Consider the following 18751-nt stretch of genomic DNA (forward strand, 5'->3'; position numbering starts at 1 on the left):
TGCCAATGATTATAATTTAATTAATTAATGAATGACACACTGAACTTTCCATCCATTTATAGTTACATTTACTGTTGTGGAAAGTCTTACAATCTAGTTATTGTCAGCAATGCGGAGGTAAAAACAACTGAATTTGTTAACTAAAAAACACAAAACAGTGACAAAGACATGACAACCAAAGACAAGACCAGACAAGACCAGACAGGCTGGATCTCTACAGTTAGTTCATGTTCTTGTCACATTAGGGATCTGAAGGCAGATACAAGTGTAGAAGTTCATTTATTTAGATAGAAAAAAGAAATTATAAAACTGTAACACTGAAATGAAGCAAAAACAAACACTAGATCAGGACATCTGCAGAATAAACACACAGCAGTAACAACAGTTACAAGACAAATACATGATGAAACAAAGGGGTTTAAATACAATGAAAAATCAAGGGTTAAAGTGAAAACAGGTGAGAATAATCCAGGTACATTAGAACAACAACCAATGACAGGACAGGGGCAGAGACAAGATATGAATCAGAACAAAAACCCACAAGACAACGTAAACAAAAACACAACAGAAACAGACATGTCCCAAACATCTCACTTACAGACGTTTTCTCACCAAGATTTAATTTAATCGATATTTTAATAAATAAATATAAAAAATACAGAACCACAAAATATAAACTTTTCTCTCCTGAAGACGTTTACATGTCAGAAAACATAGTTATAGTGTGTGTGTGTGTGTGTGTGTGTGTGTGTGTGTGTGTGTGTGTGTGTGTGTGTGTGTGTGTGTGTTAAATAAAATGTTTTTGGATCTCACCAGTCAGAAATGACAAATACTTTTAAACATATGTATTCTGAAAATTCTGGAATAACAAGAAATTACAAAATAATTAAACAATAATGTTTACGCCTTCTAACAAACCTGTGATGAAAAGAGGAAAAAAATCATGACATACCTCTCACTGTAATCTTGACAGGATCACTGAACTCTGTGTAGTGGTAGTTGTTGTTGTAGTTTATCCTGTATGCTCCACACGTGTACTCTGTTTCTCCTGCATTATCGACTGTAACATTAAGTGTGTTCACTTGTTCACTGTTCAGATTCTGTAACGGCTGATTATTATTTTTGTACCAGTAAAACTCCCATCCAGTCTCCTGCTGCAGCTCACAGCTCAGAGTGACGGTGTCTCCAGTGTAGACGGAGCTCTGAGGATTCACTCTCACAGTCGGTTTGGGTCTTACTGTTGGTGTGAAATGATGAAGGTGTCAGAGCTGCTTTACACTTTACAACATAAGCAGTAGATTCACTGTGTCTAACAGATGCTTTGTGACTAAAACTAACATTTATATTTAACATTTAATACAAGATGTTACAGTTGTATGTTTTCTTACACGGCTGATATTCAGTATATTTTAGATATAATTATAATTAATTCAGTTTGTAATCAGATAGCAGTGGTCAAAATGTCTGGGATGTTCTTGTGTATCACATCATCATTAAATCAGTGTTCACACATTTTATAGAGTCGACAGCAGACAAAGTTATTACATATTTAAATGTCTTAAAATACATTAATGACATGAAATACATCCAACAGAACAAAAATAAATCATGGATTATTACCCCAGAGGTGTTAATGTGAACAGTAAAGTGAAGAGAAGATAATGAGGCTTGTGTTTAAACATTGTGAGGGATTTCTGTGATGAGACAGAGACTGATGTGGATGATAAAAATCTCTCAAAATAACAGAATTCACAGATAAAACCTTCTAATTCTAATGTCTCAAATGATATTAAATAAATGAGATAATAGCAAATCTTTTCAGCTTTAGGACTCCCTATAAAACATTCTGTTGTTAATAAACCTTACATAAAGTCATTCCCAAGTCTACACTACTAATATCATTTTTAGAGTGAGTATGAGTTCATGTTTTTGTTACTTGTTGATACTGATATGTGTAACCTGCTTAATATTAAGTAATCAGGGGCATCATGGAGCATTTTATTTAGCACTAGTTATATCTGTTGTTGTCTTCTGTTTTCTTACATATACTTGCCTGAAAGTGACATGGATTGTTCCAAATGATGCACTTTGAAGTAAAATTAATTATATCTATTTTTATTGAATTATGTGTTCATAAAAATATTTTATTACACCTGAGTTCCTCTGGCCACATTTAGTAGTGCAATTGGTCACACTCTTGCCATTTCCAGTGCAATGAACACACACACACACACACACACACACACACACACACACACACACACACACACACACACACACACACACACACACACACACACACACACACACTGTGTTTAGTCTGTAATCATCAGTTTAGCCTCTGATCATAAATATAGTGAAACTAATTCATAATTTCTGCTTTATTATTTTACTTTATTTATTGTATATAAATTATGTTTATTATACCAAATATTACAAAAAATGTGTGAAAAATATATGTTAATATGTTGGAAACATTTTACAGCTCATTTTTTATAAGCAGTAAAATCAGACCAGGTCAGTTTGACTCTGTGCTCCTAAATTGCACAGAAAAGCAGGGAAGATTACAGGAGGGTTAAACTTGTGCTGTTTTATATTTAATATGTTAAGAAATTTAAGCAGCATAAAACTATTTGAGTGCAAAATTATTTATTCAAATCTGATGTTGTAGCCTCCTTTGGTTAGATCTAAAAAACTACATTAATAAACAGGGAACAAATTAACAAATTGTACACAACCTTCTAAGCACTAAAACTATTTAAATAAAGAGACAATATAAAGATAAACTATATATAAAACTCACCTTGAGCCTGGACCACTGGTATGAGTGAAATCAGCACTAAAAAGGGAACAGAAACAGAACATGACGTAAATATGGAAAATTTTCAGTGTATTAATGAACACAGCACATTTTAGACACACAGAACACACAAGTTTAAATCTCACTCAGGAAACTTAACTTGTTGAGGTGATAATTCAAAGGCATACATCTTCAGTAACCAGGGAGGGTGCATGAAAACACACACACACACACACACACACACACACTCACACACACTCAATCAACATCACACACGCACACATACTGTACACACAGATACACACACACACACACACACACACACACACACACACACACACACACACACACACACACACACACACACACACACACACACAGGGTACAAAAGGGAGAGCTGAAACACTATAATTTGTATCTTCACTGTTTAAACGTTGCACTGTAAGGACGATGCCTTTTGCTGCAGCAAAATAATATTCTGTCTTTACTTCTTTGGTTTTACCACCACCTCTGAGTCTGAGTGTGTTTTATACATCTAGATCAAAACTGCGATCACACTAGCCACAATGTAATTTATCCTTTAGCTAAGCATTTTGGAAGGGATTTGTACACAGAACAAAAGTCTAGAGTGGCGAGTGCTCCAAATTTGGTGCTTAGTCTCCAGATCTTTAAGGGTGTTGAACCATCCTTCTCTGGATGAATGAGTTAAAACTGTATGCTGGCCACTTCTAGGATGTTCTTATCTGATGCATTCATGAAGGGATCCAGAGTAATCACCTCCAGTGACTTTCCAGGAGTTCTTGTTTTTTCCAGGAGTTTTTTTTTTTTTTTTTTCCAAAAAGGATGAAAAAAAAAAATAAAAATTTTTTAAAAAAAAGTTAATCATCGAAACTGAAATCACTGTCCATGAAACTCCAAGCCATGCACCTTTCTTCTTTATGCTTGGGCATGTCCCTAGGTTGGCAGATGATGTCATTATTAAGCAACTGATGAAAGTACTCAAGTGCCTGATTATGATTCGGATGCTAAGTCCTCGTTATCCTGCTTCAAGACTGCAATGAAAACTGCACAGAAACATTCTTCAGCTGAGCAGCAACAACCTCACTGAACGGGAATCACTTGGTTGGAGCAGACCGAGTGCTTGTAGAGAATAAAGGAGAATGTGGGGAACAAGTTGGCTGATAAGTGTGAAGATGGGGTATATACTATTTACTGTATGATGCAGGAGGAAGGCTCAGAATTTAGCACCAACATCTTGAATACATGCAACATGCAAATATTTCCAGTTTCACGCCTCCTCCCCTTCTTCACTGCTGAACTCACAAAACTGAATTTAAAAAAAGAAAGAAGCTAAACCACAACTGTGCACTTGTGTGTTCTCAGTTCTCTAAAACTCTCTTTACCCTGTGTGTGTGTCAGTGTACAAGGCTAATGAGAAGTGTTTGTTTCTGTAGAATTCTTTGATAGATTTGACACAAATAAGTAAATGATACTAGACAATAGTTTGGTGATAGTGTGTATTAGAATAAACTAATGTGATGTTAGTTAAATTTACCCACTTTATTAGTTATTGTTTTTACACGTCCATCTTCACCCTCCTCAACACTTTTTTTTCCACTCATCCACTTCTTCACATCTAAATTTGCACCAACAAACTGTGACCTGCTCTCAGGTGTGTGTACAGGACTAATTTTTACATAATAATAATAATAATAATAATAATAATAATAATAATAATAATAATAATAATAATAATAACAGTGATCATTAATAAATAATGATTTGTATTTATTTTTATTAAATGTGCTGTGCATTACTTTGGTACTAAAGTGCAATAGAGTGAACATGTTCTTCTGCACAGACCATAATAGTAACAAAAAAGGAAATCTAGGTTATAAGTACTTTAATTAAAATTGCTAGTTAATGCTAACATGTTTTTTTTTAAATATTTATCTATAAAGGAAACACCACCAGAAGACCACCATCAACTACAGATTCAGACAATACAGACTAACTACCATTATATGATTTAAACCCTGTGTATTAAACTTGCCCTACTTGTACTCTTACCTGTTGAACTATCATAGTTACTGAGAGTATTTACACATCAAACTAAACCCTTCTCATAAAGATATGGAGACACTGATCCACCTGAACAGTCATGATGAAGTACACACAATGTCCTAATCACACAATAAGATCATCACTCAGGACATTCAGACTGCAGATGAACAACTTTATACCCCACCACTCACTCTAATGAAGACACAAAGAGAACATTTACTCACAGAGCATCACAGGCAGTGGACTGAGCTCCATCCTGTCCCTCTAATGACTGACTGACTGACAGAGCAGTGGTGTGTTAAAGTTTTTCCACTTCCTGTTTGCTTATAGAGAGAGGGAACAAAAATAGAGAGAGAGAGAGAGAGAGAGAGAGAGAGAGAGAGAGAGAGAGAGATCTCTTCCTGATGTTTTATTTCTTTGCATGTGTCATACTTTAATGTTTTAGATCATCAAACAAATTGAAATATAAGTCAAATATAACACAAGCAAACACAACATGCATTTTTTAAATGTAGGTTTTAGTTAATAAGGGAAAACAAAATCCAACCCTACATGGCCCTGTGTGAAAAAGTGCTTGCCCCCTAAACCTAATAACTGGTTGTGCCGCCCTTAGCAGCAAGAACTGCAATCAAGCGTTTGCGATAACTTGCAGTGAGTCTGTTACAGCGCTGTGGAGGAATTTTGGTCTACTCATCTTTGCAGAATTGTTGTAATTCAGCCACATTGGAGAGTTTTTGAGCATAAACCACCTTTTTATTGTCATGCGACAGCTTCTCAATAGGATTCAGGTCAGGACTTTGACTGTTTGCTTCAGCTTGAGGTCACAAACAGATAGCCACAGATTGTCCTTCAGGATTTTATGGTAGACAGCAGAATTCATGGTTTTATTTATCACAGCAAGTCTTCCAGGCCCTGACCAAACAGCCCCAGACCATCACACTACCACCACCATATTTTACTGTTGGTATGATGTTCTTTTTCTGAAATGCAGTGTTACTTTTACACCAGATGTAATGGGACACACACCTTCTATAACTGTTCAACTTTTGTCTCATCAGACCACAGAGTATTTTCCCAAAAGGGGATCATCAAGATGTTTTCTGGCAAATCTGAGATGAGCTTTTATGTTCTGGTGCTCACAATGCCAGAGATTGATCTGCATGGTCAGCCAGTGTCTCATGGGATTGATGTGGATGGAGCCGCCTGGAGACTGCCATGCCTTTTATGAACCGATGTTGTGCCAGTCAGCTGTATGGTCTGGTCTTTATCAGCAATCAGGTCTGAGTTCTAGGTATTGTCCTAGTTGAGGGACTGAGTAGTCTGTGGAAAGAAGCTCCATCTTGTTTTTTGAGTTTGCCTTCAAGAAGCAGAACCACAATCTGATTATAACAGAGAGAAGAGTTTGTTACACACATAGTTGGGGTCCAGCAAAGCTTACTATAGCATAACTACAGGGCGGAGAGCTTAGCTGATCACACCACCCTCTGGAGAAGCCCGTCTGTCCTGTTTGGTGCTGTTCTCAAACCATGTCGTGATGCTTCCTGTCAGGTTACTGTCTATGATGGTGTGAAATGTCCTCACCACCTTATACATTTAAGGGCCTTTAAACTCCTCTCTTTGGTGATATTAATGCTGCTGGGCCTTCATCATCAGTGTCAACAAGGTGCAGGAAATCCAGTTTAATCAACTTGGAGAATTCTGCAATTTGTTCTCCTTCTGTCACTGTGTGCACCGCTGCTGCCCTCTGCTGGTTACTGGTGATAGTAGCATGATCTCACAGTAACAAACTGGATTTAATATTAATACAGTATAATATGCAAGAAACAATTTTCATGTTACATATAGTTTATGTCTCTTAGAAGTGTGTGATGTACTTCACTACAGACAACTAGCAACAATTCACCCCAATTCTGTAGACTGTGTTAGTGATTTATTTCTTACTCTTTCACTTATGATGTTCTATTAGAGTTTTACAGTGAAACCATGTACTTCACTTCATAAGTAACTTGTTATTGGCTGTAACGCTGACTTCCTGATTTATTTACAGTGTTGTGTTAGTGCTGTACATCAGTGTACCTGTGTGTAGACATGCAGAAAGAGTAATAACACTTCTGTTTGATTCCTTATTTACTCCTGACCTTCACTGCACTGAGATCCTCTACTGACACTGAATAATACTGCAGGATCCAGTTATCTAACTTTAAGATAAAACTTTATTAATCACATGTCAGAAATTCTAATGTTACAGCAGGAGACAAACATTTAGACAATGAAAAGACAACAGTTTAACAGCAGTGAATTGATCATGATGGATTTATTTAATTGATCAACATTTCATCCATAAATCTCCTCACACAACAATTAAAGTTCACACAACTGAAACATAACTGCATCTAACTGAGATTGTAAGTCTACAACTAAATATTCAACTAGAGAAAATCTCAAGAAATAGAAAACACAGCAGTACAAATACAGAAGTGGTAGAATTTATATTGAGAAAACACAACACAATTAAACAAACCTATTAGTCTTTACATCCCCCAATGATGCTAGTTTCCAGCTTTTTTTTTCTCAAAAACTTTGTGTTTTATTAAAGTAATATTTCTCAGTTTTTACTATTGTTTTAACAGACTGTAAGCTTTATTGGAGATTACACCCACATTGACCTTCATTCATGAGGAGGTTTGCAGACATTAACTAAATAAATCCATTCAGAACAGTGACGGTGTCTAGAAGACGCTAAGCAAATAACAGCAGGACATTAAAATGACAAATCAGTATTATTTTAAAATCCACACAAAACCATAAAGAAAAAGAAATTCTGAAATGATCTTTTTCAGTAAATGTTTATTCTTTTTATAGATTACTTTTTATAACTTTTCTCACTCCTCTATAACTGCATTCTTAATCCTGTCTTCATCAGTGTGACCTGTTAAAGAAATTTAAAATGTAATTTATTTCATTAATTAAAGAACATTATGTGAAATATAGAGACATACTGAAAGAGTTCTTACCTCGAGCTCTGTAACATATGAGCAGCAGAATGATGGTCACCAGCAGATACGGAGAGGCCGTCACCACACTACAGATCAGCATGAGCACTGAGAATGGAGCTTCTACAGGTGATGGACATGAAGCAGAATAAAATAATAATTATAATGATTTTTGATTCATGCTGAACTGTTTAGATGTTTTACTTAAACTGCAAATAAGTTCAACTCATTAAATCATAGTTGTATTTAAATAATTTCTCACGTCTGACTGAGACCCAGCTTTTCAGTGACTCTCCTCTCTCTGGGTGTTTACAGTGGTAGAAACCTTCATCTGACTTTGAGACAGTTTGGATGATCATCTCTCCTGTAGTCTGGTTCTGGAGAACTGATCCATCTTTATAGAAATCAGCTCGGAGGTTTGAGGGATTTGGGTTGTGATATAAACAGCGTAGAGTCAGAGGATGTCCCTCAGTCACAGGATGGACAGGACTCTCCAGGATCACATCACCATCTAGAACACAGAAAATCACTAACAAGAAAATCCACACACTATGATGTGTCTGTAGATAATAAATAAAAGTTCTCTAATTTATCTGTATGTAACATAAAATACTCTAAACCTGTGGAGTCTGGAGGTTTTTCATCTAAATTAAAAAAAAATAAACTGTCTTCATGAAAAGTTTCTCCCAAATGAAATCTCAGCGTTCTAAATATTCTGTAATGAATCATTTCCCTTTTCCTTTAACATTAAACACACTACATGAAGACTCACCATGCACTGTGATGTTGACAGGATTACTGTTTTCTCCAGATTCAGACACACACCAGTAAACTCCAGTGTAGGATGTGGAGAGGAAGCTGATGTTACATGTAGATCCTGTAACTGATCCCCAGTGTGAACAATCTAACACTCTCTCACTGTGTGTGTATCGTCTCACTGTCCATCCAGTAGACTTACTCTGGTCCTCACAGCTCAGTGAGAGAGAGTCATTAGTAAAGTGTTGAGTTCTGCTGGGATTGATGATCAGAGAGACTGGAGGAGATTCACCTTAAACACAGAAAAGAGCCATTTAAAGTGTCAATAAACAAAATTATGAAGCAGAAAACAAGGAAATGACTGCAGTGTGACGTAAATTGCAGTATTTATTTTCCAGCAAAATTAGAAAATTAGAGCAGTCAAATGAGCCAATGTACAGGATTATGATTAATTTTATACCATACATATTTTTACCTCCAATTTGTATCTGTATCTGTTTAGAAGACATTTTCTGAGAACTTTATCTCTGAATAATTTATGTATACTTGGTCACATACAGAATGTTTACCTGCTCTGACTTTTAATAAAATCCTCCTTCACAGAAATCCTCAACCATGTCCTGAGTCCTATATATGTGTATCATACACATACTTTATTTATACACACAATTGCATAAATACTGCATTAATCTGATGTTACATTCACACTTTTAAAGTCTACACTTCAACACAACAGATAATTTTCCTCACCAGTGATCCATAGTGGCTGTAGATTGCTGTACTGTGTGTAAAAGGCTGGTTCTCCTCTCTCTCCTCTGCACATATAAACTCCTGTGTGTATAAGAGCAGCAGGACTGAGAGTGTATTTGCCTCCAGATCCTCTGCTGCTGTCTGAGAGGAGCTCCACATACACCATATAGCCATGATTATTATTTATTCCAGTTAATCCGTCTCTGTAGGGAACAACTGTGTACCAGCTGAATGTCCAGTCTGTAGAGGAGTCTGTAACCTCACAGCTTAGAGTCACTGAGTCTCCTTCAGTCAGCCAGCTGTGTGGAGATACACTCAGTACTGCCTGTGGTCTCTCTGTTACACAGGAAATACAAGATAAATTGTATCTAGTTTTACTTAATACAATGTAAGACATTTTCATGCACATTTTCACCTGACACACTCATCTGATACAGTCAGTGTAATAACATCACTGGAGTGTGAGGAGCGTGAGCCTCCTCTCTCTGTTCCTCTACAGGTGTATGTACCTGTGTGGGTCACTTCAACACCACTGATACTGTACACCTGTTCACTACTGACAGGTCTGTGTGAAGTATCTTTATACCAGCTGTACTGCCAGCTAGAGACACTTTCACCCTGTATGTCACATCTCAGAGTGACGGTGTCTCCACTGAACACCTGATTATCAGGATTTATGTATACGACTGGTTTAGGTCTCACTGTAGAAAAATAATAGAGCGTTTATATGATCATGACAAACGTGTCGTCGTGGTGTAAAATTATGTTATTCGTAACAAACCTCTGATAAAATTAGTTAATAAATCATGACATACCTCTCACTGTAATCCTGACAGGATCACTGAACTGTGTCATGTAATAGTTGTAGTTGTTTATCCTGTGTGCCCAACACGTGTACTCTGTTTCTCCTGCATTATCGACTGTCACATTAAGTGTGTTCACTTGTTCACTGTTCAGATTCTGTAACAACTGATTATTTTTGTACCAGTAAAACTCCCATCCAGTCTCCTGCTGCAGCTCACAGCTCAGAGTGACGGTGTCTCCAGTGTAGACGGAGCTCTGAGGATTCACTCTCACAGTCGGTTTGGGTTTTACTGTTGAAACCAAATGATAAATTATTTGTACAAAAAAAAAATATTTGTTTATCTGTTTTGTGGGTTGGGGTTGGAGGAGGGAGTTAGATCGCGGCAGCAGCGAAGCGCTAGAACGGCTCTATGAATGGGAATTTAAATGGTCAGGTAATATGGAGGTCATAACCGGATTGGTGCGTGTCGTGGACAGCTGATTAACAGCTGATGCACGCTTGACTGTATATTTTAATGAATAAATATAAAAAACACAGAACCACAAAATATAAACTTTTCTGTCCTGAAGATGTTTACATGTCAGAAAACATAGTTATAGTGTGTGTGTGTGTGTGTGTGTGTGTGTGTGTGTGTGTGTGTGTGTGTGTGTGTGTGTGTGTGTGTGTGTGTGTGTGTGTTAAACAAAATGTTTTTGGATCTCACCAGTCAGAAATGACAAATACATTTAAACATATGTATTTCGAGATCATTCTGAAAATTCTGGAATAACAAGAAATTACAAAATAATTAAACAATAATGTTTACGCCTTCTAACAAACCTGTGATGAAAAGAGGAAAAAATCATGACATACCTCTCACTGTAATCTTGACAGGATCACTGAGCTCTGTGGAGTAGATGTTGTAGTAGTTGTAGTAGTTTCTCCTGTATGCCCGACACTTGTACTCTGTTTCTCCTGCATTATCGACTGTCACATTAAGTGTGTTCACTTGCTCACTGTTCAGATTCTGTAACTCCTGATTATTTTTGTACCAGTAAAACTCCCATCCAGTCCCCTGCTGCAGCTCACAGCTCAGAGTGACGGTGTCTCCAGTGTAGACGGAGCTCTGAGGATTCACTCTCACAGTCGGTTTGGGTCTTACTGTTGGTGTGAAATGATGAAGGTGTCAGAGCTGCTTTACACTTTACAACATAAGCAGTAGATTCACTGTGTCTAACAGATGCTTTGTGTCTAAAACTAACATTTATATTTAACATTTAATACAAGATGTTACAGTTGTATGTTTTCTTACACGGCTGATATTCAGTATATTTTAGATATAATTATAATTAATTCAGTTTGTAATCAGATAGCAGTGGTCAAAATGTCTGGGATGTTCCTGTGTATCACATCATCATTAAATCAGTGTTCACACATTTTATAGAGTCGACAGCAGACAAAGTTATTACATATTTAAATGTCTTAAAATACATTAATGACATGAAATACATCCAACAGAACAAAAGTAAATCATGGATTATTACCCCAGAGGTGTTAATGTGAACAGTCAAGTGAAGAGAAGATAATGAGGCTTGTGTTTAAATATTGTGAGGGATTTCTGTGATGAGACAGAGACTGATGTGGATGATGATAATAAAAATCTCTCAAAATGACAGAATTCACAGATAAAACCTTCTAATTCTAATGTCTCAAATCATCAAATAAATCAGATAATAGCAAATCCAACACAAGCTGAGGTCACAAGGTGAAAAAGACATGATGATGATTGTGATAGAAATTGGTGTTTACTAGACAGGGAAGTAAAAGTCAACATTAAATAAACAGGGACTCAGTTTCTGACAACTCAAAATCTGGACCCTACAAATAATGTGAAGATATTAAATAAGAAATAAAAACAGTCACAGACTCACCTGATACAGTCAGTGTAACATCATCACTGATCTCTGAGCTCTTAGAGTATCTCCCATGTCCTCTGCAGCTGTAGGTTCCACTGTCAGAGTCTTCAACATTCCTGATTACTAACACCTGCATTGTGGTGTCTATGAAATATCTATTTCCATTTGAATAGAGTTTGTTATTATCTTTATTCCAGCTGTAAGTCCACTGAGTGTCTCCTCCTCCCTGTATGTCACATCTCAGAGTAACAATCTCTCCAATGAACACATGTGTATGAGGCTTTATGGACACCACAGCTTTAGGACTCCCTATAAAACATTCTGTTGTTAATAAACCTTACATAAAATATCATTTTTACAGTGAGTTTGAGTTCATGTTTTTGTTACTTGTTGATACTGATATGTGTAACCTGCTTAATATTAAGTAATCAGGGGCATCATGGAGCATTTTATTTAGCACTAGTTATATCTGTTGTTCTCTTCTGTTTTCTTACATATACTTGCCTGAAAATGACATGGATTGTTCCAAATGATGCACTTTGCAAGTAAAATTAATTATATCTATTTTTATTGAATTATGTGTTCATAAAAATATTTTATTACACCTGTGTTCCTCTGGCCACATTTAGTAGGGCAATTGGTCACACTCTTGCCCTTTCCAGTGCAATGAACACACACACACACACACACACACACACACACACACACACACACACACACACACACACACACACACACACACACACACACACACACACATTTTATTTAGTCTGTAATATTTCATCAAATTATGTGCCTCTGATCATAAATATAGTGAAAATTCATAATTTCTGATGTATTATTTTACTTTATTTATTGTATATAAATGAGGTTTATTATACCAAATATTACAAAAATGTGTGAAAAATATATGTTAATATTTTGTAAACATTTTACGGCTCATTATTTATAAGCAGTGAAATCAGACCAGGTCAGTTTGACTCGGTGCTCCTAAATTGCACAGAAAAGCAGGGAAGATTACAGGAGGGTTAAACTTGTGCTGTTTTATATTTAATATGTTAAGAAATTTAAGCAGCATAAAACTATTTGAGTGTAAAATTATTTATTCAAATCTGATGTAAAAATCTACATTAATAAACAGGGAACAAATTAATAAATTTATATTAATAAATACACCACAAGCACAGCATAGAAAAGTGTTGCTGTAAATGGAACAGGTAAATATAAAAATGTGAAAGTGACGTGACATACGGCTAAGTGCGGTGACACATACTCAGAATTTGTTATCTGCATTTAACCCATCCAAAGTGGACACACACAGCAGTGAACACACACACACACACACACACACACACACACACACACACCGTGAACTCACACCCGGAGCAGTGGGCAGCCATTCATGCTGCTGCGCCCAGGGAGCAGTTGGGGGGCTTTGGTGTCTTGCTTACTTTATTTATCACATGTGCACACAACATTACACGTGCCCGAGCCTAGTTCTTTGTCCGTACGTCACTCACTCTCATTTGTGCATCACTCAAATCTGTCCCCTTGGGAACATGACAGGAAAACTAACAATCCACCTGATTATTGACATTTCTGATTATTAGGTATATCTCGCTCACTCTCACTCATTTACTACCGCTTATCTGAACTACCTCTGGTCACGGGGAGCCTGTGCCTATCTCAGGCGTCATCGGGCATCAAGGCAGGATACACCCTGGACGGAGTGCCAACCCATCGCAGGGCACACACACACTCTCATTCAGTCACGCATTCACACACACTATGGACAATTTTCCAGAGATGCCAATTAACCTACCATGCATGTCTTTGGACTGGGGGAGGAAACCGGAGTACCCGGAGGAAACCCCCAAGCCACGGGGAGAACATGCAAACTCCACACACACAAGGCGGAGGCGGGAATCGAACCCCGACCCTGCAGGTGTGAGGCGAAAGTGCTACCCACTAAGCCACCGTGCCCCCCATTAGGTATATCTCCCTCAGATTGTGCATCTAAATTTCTCGTGTATCTTTAAGCTCCATCCATGTCTCGTTTGCCAACATATAATCAGCTCTGAAGACAGAAGTAGGTGTAGAATCAACAGCTCTGTTTGGAAACCTGTTGCTCACTTTCGAGGTCAAAATGTACAGAGAGGAAAGAAACAGTGAAGAAAGAAGTAAAGAATAGCATGTTTATTTTGTTATCCCTGTCAATAGTCTTTCTATTTGACTCAATTTGCCTCATCTAATTACCGTGATTTTTTATTTTTTATTATTTTTTTTTAACACAAAAACATATCTGTTGAGAGAGTTCTTTATAACTGCTCACTTTTCGTGCCTGCATCACAGAAAAGACAAACTTGTCAAGGTCGGGGAAATAATCACTCACTTTTCTTCACCTGCTTTTCCTTTTATTTTATCCAAAAAAGTATTAATTTCCTCAACAGTACACCAGTCATAATTATTTTTACATCCTAGCTGGATCATTTTAACAAGGCATGCAATTTTTCATCTCACTTGTATTTTTGAATGATTTTCATGCAGGACATTTTCAGCAGTGTGGTTAGAGAGGACAGAAGTGTGTCCAGACTGCTAGAGGTTTTATTTAGATTAAGTGAGAGCAGTGATAGTACACTTAATACAATTTAAACAGGAAGGGCCTTTACTATTTCTTTACTTTCTAATTGGTCATTGATCAGGCTTTTTTGTGTGAAAAGGTTTTATTAAAGGTCTTTACACTCTTGTTGGAGTAAGAGATTCTGGTCTATTTTCTCATTTTAAAGGTGTTTCCACTCCCTCTTTGTCTCATCTTTTGGTTCAGTCAACCAGAAGTCAGGACCGTGAAGCAGAAATTCCAAAAGAATTAAATGTAATATTTTATATCGTATAATTGATTCTCATGTAGATTTCTTACCTCTGTGCCACTGCAATTCTAACTAATGTCATAATGTGTTAAATTTTTTAAAACTGAGTTAATTAGAGGCTCGTATCTTACAGCTGCTCTGTGATGGTAATGGTTCAGTATGAGCTTGTCTTAGTGGCTCATAGAAATTGTACAGTTAAAGGTATGAAAAAGGATGTCTGGTTTGATGAACCATGATTTCTGTTTCATGATGTAGATCAGGGGAGTCAGACTCAAATTCAGAGTGTGTCAAATTATAAAACAGATAAAGTCACAGGCCAAACTGAATATTTATTGAAAAAATAACTGCAACTGATGTGTAATGTTCAACCTTTTTCATATGGAAATAAACTTTAGTTCTGCTTGAACACAGGATTTGCAACAAGCAGAGCTTGATATCACAAACACATAAGAAATTAAATTTGAAATAAAAGACACATCAGTGGTGTTCATTTCTTATTTAAATAAATAAAATAAATTATGCCTCTCACTGTATCATTTTAAGTTCCTTTTTGAAGTGGATCTTTTTCAAAACCAACAACAAAACATCCAAAAATAATAATTTCATTGAATGAAAATCCAACTTTTCGACTATTAACAGTTCATGCCTTGGAGTAAAAAAAGTGCATAAAGAAAACATGTATTCAAACTCCGTTTGCTACACTCTGATTTACTCTGCACATTGATCTAAGCCAGATACCTGGCATCTTTTCTTAGATGCAAGTTCATCAATGTCTGGGGTCGGGCTCTGAGCTGAGGAAATTCTCAGGATGGATTGGAAAGGCTCACGTTTAAAAATTCTCGCCTTTTATCTGGGCACAGGATGTCACAAAGTTTGACCATTCACTTTTTGACAAACTCTCCCTCATTAAAGGGTCGGGCAGATTTTGCCATTTCTGCTGCCTTAATAGATCTTTACAGCCTTTACAGCAGCTTCACTTTTTGATTTTGCTTTCAAGAACATAGTCTGCTGGGAAACCAGACGTTTTTAAATCTCCTCCGCCTTCTGGAGCTTCTGCTTTATGTCCAGGTCCTTATACTTCTCATAATGTTTCGTGTCATAGTGTCTTCTTATGTTATATTCTTTCGTTACAGACACGTTAGCTCCATTAGCACACAAGACAAACAGGTCTGTCCTTTATATTCGTGAACAGATAATCTGCCTCCCACCTGTCTTGAAAGCTCCTATTGTCCATCTTTCGTTTGGCCATTTGTGTGGAGGGTGGAATTAATCATCAGAATTTAGTGACAAAAGCATGAATCCATGACCCCAACCTGCCTTATGTGAACAGTTCAGGCTGCTCATGGTGGTCTATGAATGTTTTCTTGACACATATCAAATCCCTTAATACCAATAGAGGATTGTCTGAAGTTTGGTCAATTTATGTACAGAATGTACTTATATTGGTTAATTCCAGCATTACACTGCACCATATAACAAAGCACATTCCACACAAACCTGTGCCAAGAAAAAGACCATGAGTATAGTGTAGTTTGGTGGCCTCCACAGTTACTAGATCAGAATCTCTGTGGAGAATCTCCACTGAAATCGAAAAGTTAAACATCGAAACTGAAACCACTGTCCATGAAACTCCAAGCCATGCACCTTTCTTCTTTATGCTTGGGCATGTCCCTAGGTTGGCAGATGATGTCATTATTAAGCAACGGATGAAAGTACTCAAGTGCCTGATTATGATTCGGATGCTAAGTCCTCATTATCCTGCTTCAAGACTGCAATGAAAACTGCACAGAAACATCCTTCAGCTGAGCAGCAACAATCTCACTGAACGGGAATCACTTGGTTGGAGGAGACCGAGTGCTTGTAGAGAATAAAGGAGACTGTGGGTAACAAGTTGGCTGATAAGTGTGAAGATGGGGTATATACTATTTACTGTATGATGCAGGAGGAAAGCTCAGAATTTAGCACCAACATCTTGAATACATGCAACATGCAAATAATTTCAGTTTCACGCCTCCTCCCCTTCTTCACTGCTGAACTCACAAAACTGAATTTAAAAAAAGAAAGAAGCTAAACCACAACTGTGCACTTGTGTGTTCTCAGTTCTCTAAAACTCTCTTTACCCCGTGTGTGTCAGTGTACAAGGCTAATGAGAAGTGGTTATTGGTAGAATTCTTTGATAGATTTGACACAAATAAGTAAATGATACTAGACAATAGTTTGGTGATAGTGTGTATTAGAATAAACTTATTGCACTGAGATGCTTCACAGTACAGACCATAATAATAACAGGAATGTTACTGTAGGTTATAAGCTATATTCTCTGTTTATCAGTTTGGACACCTTTTAGTTTAAAAGAGTTCAGTGATGTTAGTTAAATTTACCCACATTATTACTTATTGCTTTTACACGTCCATCTTCACCCCTTACACCCTTTTTTCACACATCTGCTTCTTCACACCTAAATTTGCACCAACAAACTGTGACCTGCTCTCAGGCCTCTAACAGTGTCACTGCTCTGTGTGTGTACAGGACTAAAGAGTTTGCAGTTTGTTTCTGGACATTTATTGCTTTAATTATTTACATAATAATAATAATAATAATAATAATAATAATAATAATAATAATAATAATAATAATAATAATAATTAAATAAATAAATACATAAATAAATAAATAAATAAATAAATAAATAAATAAATAAATAAATAAATAAATAATGATTTGTAATTATTTTTATTAAATGTGCTGTGCATTACTTTGGTACTAAAGTGCAATAGAGTGAACATGTTCTTCTGCACAGACCATAATAGTAACAAAAAAGGAAATGTAGGTTATAAGGAATTTACTTAAAATTGCTAGTTAATGCTAAAATGTTTTTTTTTCCCTGTATTTTTGTATACAGGAAACACCACCAAAAGGCAATCATCAAATACAGATTCAGACAATACACACTAACTACCATTATATGATTTAAACCCTGTGTTTTAAACTTGCCCTACTTGTACTCTTACCTGTTGAACTATCATAGTTACTGAGAGTATTTACACATCAAACTAAACCCTTCTCATAACAGATATGGAGACACTGATCCACCTGAACAGTCATGATGAAGTACACACAATGTCCTAATCACACAATAAGCTCATCACTCAGGACATTCAGACTGCAGATGAACAACTTTATACCCCACCACTCACTCTAATGAAGACACAAAGAGAACATTTACTCACAGAGCATCACAGGCAGTGGACTGAGCTCCATCCTGTCCGTCTAATGACTGACTGACTGGTAGAGCAAGGGTGTGTGTTAAAGTTTTACCACTTCCTCTTTGCTTATAGAGAGAGTGTACAAGAGAGAAAGAGAGAGAGAGAGAGAGAGAGAGAGAGAGAGAGAGAGAGAGAGAGAGAGAGAGAGAGCCCACGACTGTCTATAACCTTTCTTGTATGTCTGGATAGGAGTTTGTTTGGATGTCTGGTGTATATGACAGGTGCAGGACTTATACATATGTACCATCAGTTCTGTTCGAAAGTTGTCAGTGTTTGTGCTGTGTGGTTTTCTGTCATAACATATTGTTTATATTGCAGTTATTGTTTACTATCCAAATTTTTGACAAATTGATTGTTGCTTTTATCAAATCTTCTTAAAATTTTTCGAAGCTGAAAAGATGAAAAACAAACAAATAAAAACAACAGTTACCCAGATAATAATGTCCTCCTATGCAAATATAATCATAACCATCATAACCATTGTCTAAATGGTGCTGCTGTACAAAAAAAATTGTGTTCGAGCATACGCAACTCAGATCAGCCAGCAGGTTACAT

General features: G+C 36.6%; 4 protein-coding genes across 5 annotated transcripts in view; 1 reads left to right on the forward strand and 3 right to left on the reverse strand.

Annotated features, from left to right (window-relative positions):
• Positions 1–5100, reverse strand: part of LOC113633976 (leukocyte immunoglobulin-like receptor subfamily B member 2) — a 284910-nt gene extending 279810 nt beyond the window's left edge. For both annotated transcript variants that reach the window (XM_047799699.1, XM_047799707.1), the window contains exons 1-3: positions 5089–5100; positions 2804–2839; positions 953–1237 (exon numbers count right to left, since the gene is read on the reverse strand). In XM_047799699.1, coding sequence (XP_047655655.1) covers positions 953–1237; positions 2804–2839; positions 5089–5095 — 328 coding nt within the window. In that variant the 5' untranslated portion in view covers positions 5096–5100. The remainder of the gene's footprint in view (positions 1–952; positions 1238–2803; positions 2840–5088) is intronic.
• LOC113643290 (low affinity immunoglobulin gamma Fc region receptor III-like) overlaps positions 1–18751 on the reverse strand; it is a 546637-nt gene that overhangs the window by 483098 nt on the left and 44788 nt on the right. The window lies entirely within an intron of this gene.
• Positions 1–18751, forward strand: part of LOC113633966 (obscurin-like) — a 580831-nt gene that overhangs the window by 395982 nt on the left and 166098 nt on the right. The gene's annotated exons all lie outside the window — the stretch shown is intronic.
• The window catches only part of LOC125138502 (leukocyte immunoglobulin-like receptor subfamily B member 2), a 55208-nt gene continuing 45645 nt past the window's right edge, over positions 9189–18751 (reverse strand). Inside the window, exons 2-5 of the mRNA XM_047799901.1 lie at positions 12079–12399; positions 10179–10457; positions 9792–10064; positions 9189–9699 (exon numbers count right to left, since the gene is read on the reverse strand). Of these exons, the coding sequence (XP_047655857.1) occupies positions 9338–9699; positions 9792–10064; positions 10179–10457; positions 12079–12199 (1035 nt within the window). The 5' untranslated portion in view covers positions 12200–12399 and the 3' untranslated portion in view covers positions 9189–9337. The remainder of the gene's footprint in view (positions 9700–9791; positions 10065–10178; positions 10458–12078; positions 12400–18751) is intronic.

The sequence above is a fragment of the Tachysurus fulvidraco genome, chromosome 1 (genome assembly GCF_022655615.1).
Source record: "Tachysurus fulvidraco isolate hzauxx_2018 chromosome 1, HZAU_PFXX_2.0, whole genome shotgun sequence".
Taxonomy (NCBI): Eukaryota; Metazoa; Chordata; class Actinopteri; order Siluriformes; family Bagridae; genus Tachysurus; species Tachysurus fulvidraco.